This window comes from Coenobita brevimanus, chromosome 83 (assembly GCF_032717465.1).
Source record: "Coenobita brevimanus isolate Jiangsu-jjx chromosome 83, ASM3271746v2, whole genome shotgun sequence".
In the NCBI taxonomy this organism is placed as follows: Eukaryota; Metazoa; Arthropoda; class Malacostraca; order Decapoda; family Coenobitidae; genus Coenobita; species Coenobita brevimanus.
The window spans coordinates 4,645,817-4,653,147 of NC_137036.1; the positions used below are offsets into that span (position 1 = coordinate 4,645,817).

General features: G+C 43.1%; 1 protein-coding gene across 1 annotated transcript; it reads left to right on the forward strand.

The window, feature by feature from the left end:
• Positions 1 to 544: 544 nt before the first annotated feature.
• Positions 545 to 847, forward strand: LOC145409889 (uncharacterized). Its single transcript, XM_080280158.1, has one exon. It carries the CDS (start codon positions 545 to 547, stop codon positions 845 to 847), a length of 303 nt encoding a protein of 100 aa, XP_080136284.1.
• The last annotated feature ends 6,484 nt before the right edge of the window (positions 848 to 7,331 follow it).

Below are 7,331 nucleotides of genomic sequence, written 5' to 3' on the forward strand. Positions count from 1 at the left end.
ATGAGATGCCACTTCCTCTCAAGAATGAAAATGTCAAGTTTGAAAACAACAAAGACTTAGCTGTTTACAGACTAGATAGACTGAAAAGAAAGCTCAAAAACGACAAGAAATATTATCAAGATTATGCGAAGTCTGTACAAGACATGATAACACATGGGTACGCAGAAGCGGTTCCAGCCAAGGAGTTAGCAAGAGCAGATGGGTTTGTGTGGTACGTACCTCATCATGGGGTGTATCACCCAAAGAAACCAGACAAGTTAAGAGTAGTATTTGACTGCAGTGCTAGCTACAAGAAACAGTCACTAAATACTCACTTATTACAAGGACCATTGGAGTGTTATGCAGATTTCGCCAAGAAGAGGTAGCATTTGTATGAGATATTTCTGCAATTTATCATCAGGTCCATGTGTCTTCTGAACACAAGGACTTGCTACGCTTTTTGTGGTGGAAAAACGGAGATCTAAACAAGGAAGTGATTGAATATAGAGTGACTGTACACTTGTTTGGAGCTACTTCATCACCAAGTGTTGCAATTTTCACATTAATGAAAACAGCTGATGATAATGAGCTTGAGTTTGGATCTGATGCAGCTAAGTTTGTCAAAAATGATTTTTATATAGATGATGGGTTGAAGTCTGTACCTACTGCAGCTGAAGCTATCCAATTGATTAATAGCAGTAAGGCAATGTGCATGAAAGGAGGCTTCAAGCTTCATAAGTTCTTGTCCAACAGCAAAGAGGTACTGGCAGCCATCAGTCCAGAAGAAATGGCAGGAAGCATCAAGATCTTAAATCTCAGCAAGGACTCACTGCCCATTGAGAGAACTTGGAGTAGAGTGGTGTGTTGAATCTGACTCATTTCAGTTTAGAATCAATTAAGGTAGTAAGCCTGTAACAAGAAGAGGTATTTTATCAATTGTAAGCTCCATATTTGATCCCTTAGGTTTAGTATCTCCCTTCATTCTGAGTGGAAAAAGAATACTCCAAGATCTATGTAAAGATGGGGTAAGTTGGGATGATGCTGTACCAGAAAACATGAAGTCTAGGTGGGAACAGTGGAGAAATGAGCTGCACTTGTTACAGCAAGCGAAGATACCAAGATGTTACAAACTTGAAGCATTTGGAGAAATTAAAGCAGTTGAGTTTCATCGTTTCTCAGATGCTAGTCAGGAAGGCTATGGACAGTGCTCTTACATTAGATTGATTAATGACGAAGGTCAGATGCATTGTGCACTTGTAATGGCAAAATCAAGAGTAGCACCACTTAAAGCCATCACTATTCCAAGGTTAGAGCTTGCAGCAGCAGTTCTGAGAAGACAGCTAAATTACCAAGATGTCAAAGAAGTATTTTGGACTGATAGCAAGGTAGTGCTAGGCTATATCTGTAATGATGCTAAGAAATTCCATGTGTATGTTGCAAACAGAGTTCAACAGATACGGGATGAAACATCACCAGCACATTGGAAGTATGTTGAAACAGAAAATAACCCAGCTGACTATGCATCACGAGGCATGCCAGTACAAGCCATGATTCACAGTTCTAAGTGGTGGAATGGACCAGACTTTCTTTGGCAATCGCTTGACACACCTCAAGCATCAGTAGATGACTTCATTGTTGCAGAAGATGATCCTGAAGCGAAGAAAGTTGTATCATGTCTCACAGCAGCTCAAGAGCCATCATCATTCCTAGACAGACTGAAGTATTTCTCTGATTGGCATCGTGCAACCAGAGCTACTGCAGTATGCCTCAGACTTCAGAAAAAATTCAGAGGCAAAGAGCAAAGTAAGCAAAATGTAAAAACAGCTAAACAAACCTATGTCAAGTCTGAGTATATTCCTGTGACTGCAGCAGAACTGAAAGAAGCTGAAAATGAGATACTAAAACAACTTGAGGCACAAGCATTCCCAGAAGAAAAAAAGAGCATTGATGAACAAAGTTAACAAGGAAGAGTTAATCTGTGGTGTTGGAAGAAACAAGAAAAATGGCTTAAAGAAATCAAGTCAGATGTATAAACTTGATCCATTCATGGATGAAGATGGGATCATCAGAGTAGGTGGAAGGATCAGAAGAGCAGATATGCACAGAGACAGAAAGCACCCAGCCATATTACAAAAGAAATCGCACATAACTGATTTGTTGATTTGTTACAGCCATAAAAAGGTACATCAAGGTAAAGGCATCACACTGAATGAGATCAGAGGATCTGGGTTTTGGATTATAGGAGGATCTTCTCTAGTAACTAAGCACATTTCCAGGTGTGCCATTTGTAGAAAGGTTAGAGGAAGTACACAGGAACAAAAGATGGCAGATCATCCCACATATAGGTTATAACCTACTGCTCCTTTTACTTATTCTGCTGTTGATTTCTTTGGACCTTTTATTTTTATTAAGGAAGGACGTAAGGAACTGAAAAGGTATGGTGTATTGTTTCCTTGCAGGACTTCGCGTGCCATTCACTTAGAAACAGCCAACACTATGAACACAGACTCATTCATCAATGTCTACCGTTGCTTCATAGGACGGAGGGGACCTGTACTTCAGTTGAAATCTGATCAGGGTACAAACTTTGTTGGTGCTAGGAATGAGTTGTTGACATGTTTAAAAGAAATGGATAAAGAGAAAATAAGAACAGAACTGTTCAAAGATCATTGTGACTGGATAAAATTTAAAATGAATGTACCACATGCAAGTCATATGGGTGGCTTATGGGAGGGACAAATACGTACGGTGAGAAATGTACTTTCAGTATTGCTCGATCAGCATGGGTCTCAGTTAGATGACGAATCTTTAAGAACTTTCATGATAGAAGCTGAGTCTATAGTAAATGGTCGTCCTCTAACTGTAGACACACTGAACTCTCCTGAGCACGTAGAACCACTGACACCCAATATGTTATTGACCATGAAATCTAAAGTTGTACTACCTCCTCCAGGCAGCTATGACAGGGTAGATGTGTATTCAAGGAAGCGCTGGCGTAGGGTGCAGTACTTAGCAAATGAGTTTTGGTCTAGATGGAAAAGGGCGTTCTTGCAGTCTCTCCAACTGAGAAATAAATGGGTAAAGCCACATAGAAATTTGCAAGTAAATGACATAGTGATTGTAAAAGAAGAGACTTTGGCAAGAAATAATTGGAAGTTGGGAAAAATAGTAGAAGCCCTTCCTGATGAAGATAGTCATGTAAGAAAGGTTAAGGTAATGATGTCAGACTCAAAGTTAGATGACCAAGGTAAACGTACTCAAGCCATCACCTTCATTGAAAGACCAATTCACAAACTCATTTTGTTAGTGGACGCAGAGTGAGACCGAGGTATCCCCACCAAAGAGCCTACCTAAGTGCCAAAACTGTGCCAAAGTGTTTTCTTCCTCATAGTATTAGTATTAATTTTCTACTTTTATATTAGTATTAATTTTTTACTTTTATACTCATTAGAATATAAGGTAAATTGCTCTAAACAATTTAGGAGAGCCATGTAAATGTCATATTCATTATGTGCACGCCATTATATGCATACTCAGTAAATATTAGTGTTAAGAACTGTATCTTCATTTGTAGTTTAGTGACACCGTGCAAAAGGTGCACTTCAATCGTTTGCAGTTTGTTTACAAATCCGAATTTGTTTTGATATGTTTTGCGAACGGCCACCTCATCACAGACTCACAACCACGGACTCAAGGCCAAGATGACAGGTGACCGAGTTTTACGGGAATGACTGGGATTGAACACAATACAAGAAATAAAAATGCCAAGGAAGAATCCTGGTAGTTTCCCTGTAACGCCCCTTGACTTGGCCCTCTGAGACATAAACTGATATATGTTAGTACCTTCTGTAATTCGATAATATACCAATTAAATCTCTATATGCACTAATTTTAATCCTCTATAATCATATGTCCTAATACTTTATATTTATATGGCCTAATTTTTTCCCCACAGGTTGGCTCGCTGGTGTGTAGTGATAGTAGGGTGGAGGGCAGGCTGGGGTGGGGGTGGGGGTAGCCAGGAGCAGGGAGGGTCATGGGGCAAGCTTAGGTGGGTTAGGTAGCAGAGTTATGGTCATCTAGGTTGGCTTTCTAAGCCGGGTAAAGTTAGGCGTGGTAGTCTGTCATCTATTAGCTTTCTTCGTTGATGTTGGTTGTATGGTTGTCCGGCCGGACATGTCTGTGGTTGTCGTTGTTGGTTGTTGGACACGACAGTTTGTCGGAGCGGCGATACACCACTAACGGAGGAGCGACAGCATTAGCAGCAGCAGCATCGTCGTCGTCCTCGTCGTCATCAGTAGCAGCAGCAGCAGCAGCAGCAGCAGTAACTCCATTGATGAGACAGGTAACTGGATGATCCTGAAATGGAAATGAAATTAGCCAAATGTAACATATGACAGAAAATTCAATTTTGAATAATGGTTGAATAATAATTTAGAAGAGTAAAGACCTAGACATCTAATGTACATAACATTTTCCTAAACAAGTATATGTTGCTTTACTTTGATATAAGACAGCACTAAACGCAGATTAGGTTTTGATAATTATGTATTTTTGACAGGCGAGCACAGAAGAGCGGAGATGCATCATCGACCGCGCAGCTTCCCTGAACCCGATGTGCTGAGAGGGAGCGAGGACGGGAGAGGGGGTGATGAGCAGGACGGACGAGCGAGGGAGCGAGGACGGATGAATGGAGGAGCGAGGATGGGCGAGGGAGCGAGGACGGACGGGCAGAGGAGCGAGGACGGGCAGAGGAGCGAGGACGGGCAGAGGAGCGAGGACGGGCGAGGAGCGAGGACGGACGGGCCGTGGAGCGAGGACGGGCAGAGGAGCGAGGACGGGAGAGGGGGCGAGGAGATAAGACCCACGAGGGAACGAGCTACTACATCAACGGGATGCTGGTGTGTAACCTGTTGGCAACCTTTCCCTTGTGACTGTATTCTCGTTAGCTCAGTAGGATATCTCTAGTCCGTTTACCCTAACCTGACAAATATCCATAAACTCTTCATGCTCAGTGGATAGCAAAATGTAATCAGACTGGAGACATTGGCTGGTAATCAAGGTTACTCATTCCTACCTTTTAGCATCAGTCCATCGAATTTCATGTAGCCACGACATACGTAATGAAATAGTTAATATATTACACAAACCAGTAAAGGTGTGAGTGATAAAGGCAGGTGAAAACAGGCCATAGCATCACGTTACTTGTAGGTGATAAATGTTACTCTACTACTTTACTTAGGCATTGTTTAGATGCTGGACAAAACGTGTAGGAAGATGTTAAGGCACAATTATGCAAGACAAATCGTGAAGGAAGGGGTATTAAAGAAATCTAATCTCATGGGAACGTCACTATGCTATCACTTACATATACTGAATTAAGACATCTGATGGAGAATTATAACTGAGAACTGTTGCTGTGACAATGTTAATCTTACATGCTGATGCAGACGACGCACCTACGACGAGAGGCGGGACCTGCAGCGTCGTCGTGGGGGTGTTACGTCGGAGTGGGGCTTGATGGGTCGGAGTGGCGGTAGTTGGGTCGGCTTGGGGCTTGATTGGTCGTCGTTTGGGCTTGATTGGTCGTCGCTGGGGCTGCTTGGTCGTCGCTGGGGCTGCTTGGTCGGCGTTAGGGCTTGCTTGGTCGGCTTGGGACAGCAACGTCGGCTTGGGACTGCGGCGTCGGAATGGAGCTGCAGTGCTAGTGTGGGACTGCAGCAAATACGTCAACAGCAGCTGCAGTTGTAAGCAATAAGTTTTCAGTCTTGTGCTAAAGTTTGTTCATCAGATTGCTAGCTTGTACCTTGAACTTGACACAGCTACCGAACACTAAGCAAACCAGAGAGAAAATAAGTGAAAAAATACGAACAGACGAAATTACACAATGCGCTTCTATGAAGATGTTACGTGTTATAAAAAGTGTGCATATTTGTTAAAGACCACACATCTATTCATTGCGTTCAACTTCTAAAAGAAAGGGCATTGAGTAAAAATGTGAATGACATTGTGCTGAAATAAGATAACTTAGGGGAAGATTTGATGTAACAGTGTTCATGTTCCACAGGGATACAGACGGCGCACCTACGACGTTGGGGAAGAGGCGGAAGCTGTGGCGTGGACGGGAGCTTTTCGGCCGATGGAAGGATCGGATGCTGCAATGGTAAGGAAAATTTGCTGTATGATAAATCTGCTTATACTTGCTGACTTAAAACTTAAAATATCTGCATGTGTAACTAAAACATCCATGTGCATACAAACACCTTAAAAAAAAACTGCTGCTGAAGGTACGTTAATGTTGCAGGGGGTGAGGAGCTGCCGAGACAGAACTGTGATGTCGCCAGGATTAGATCAGGGCGGGAGATGAAGCGTCAGCGTGGGGAACTGTGGAAGCTGCAAAGGGTAAGATGTATTTTAGTGTTATGTGAATCTAATTACATGTCTTGGTCAGTTAAATATCTGCACGACAGTGAAAATAAACAGCCATGTAGAAAAATAACTTGGATAACTGTTGCAAATACGATCATCTTTCAGGCGGATGCTGATGATCGGTGCCGGAGTACAGACCTGAGACGCTGGCGGCATGCGCACTGGTGGCGGTAGTTTCGAAGTTTGTGGAAGTGTCGTCGGGGCCTGTCGGGGGCATGTAGAAGCGTCGTCGGGGCCTGTCGGGGTCTGTGTGGGCGTCGTCGGGGCCTGTCGGGGTCTGTGTGGGCGTCGTCGGGGCCTGTCGGGGTCTGTGTGGGCGTCGTCGGGGCCTGTTGTGGCATCGTCGGGGCCTGTTGTGGCATCGTCGGGGCCTGTTGTGGCATCGTCGGGGCCTGTTGTGGCGTCGTCGGGGCCTGTGGAAGCTGTGGTATTGCTGGCAGCTGCAACGACGAACAGTTTTGTTGACAGAGGTAATCTTGTTGGCATAATGGACTTGGTACCTCTTCGTAAGTGATTTACTTGTCACTTTAATACGTTTATGTGCAAAATAGATATACTTACAGCATAAATGAAATTGTTGGTGTCAGTACTTTACAATAATATTAAAGTATCATTACTGTCATAAGGAAGAGGTGTTACTGAAACAGACCAACAAGATTACCGCTCAGATTCCATGTCCAGTTATAGATGGTGAATAATTATGGGATAAAATAGTTTCTGTAGCAGATGAAATAACTCTGAAATAGCTTATCGGACTAGAGATCTGGCTATTCACCGACACTGGTATTACAGGGAAGGACGTTTGAGCAGAAGTGTACTGTGGCCAGAACAGCAAAGAAGGTACTATGAGAGGAAGCCAGAGGACGAGATGAACAAAGAATACAAGAAATCATGCCTATGACACAAGAAGTCAAATATAATGA

Coding starts and splice junctions, on each gene's coding strand:
- LOC145409889 (XM_080280158.1), top strand. CDS start 545: ATGAAAACAGCTGATGATAATGAGCTTGAGTTTGGATCTGATGCAGCT.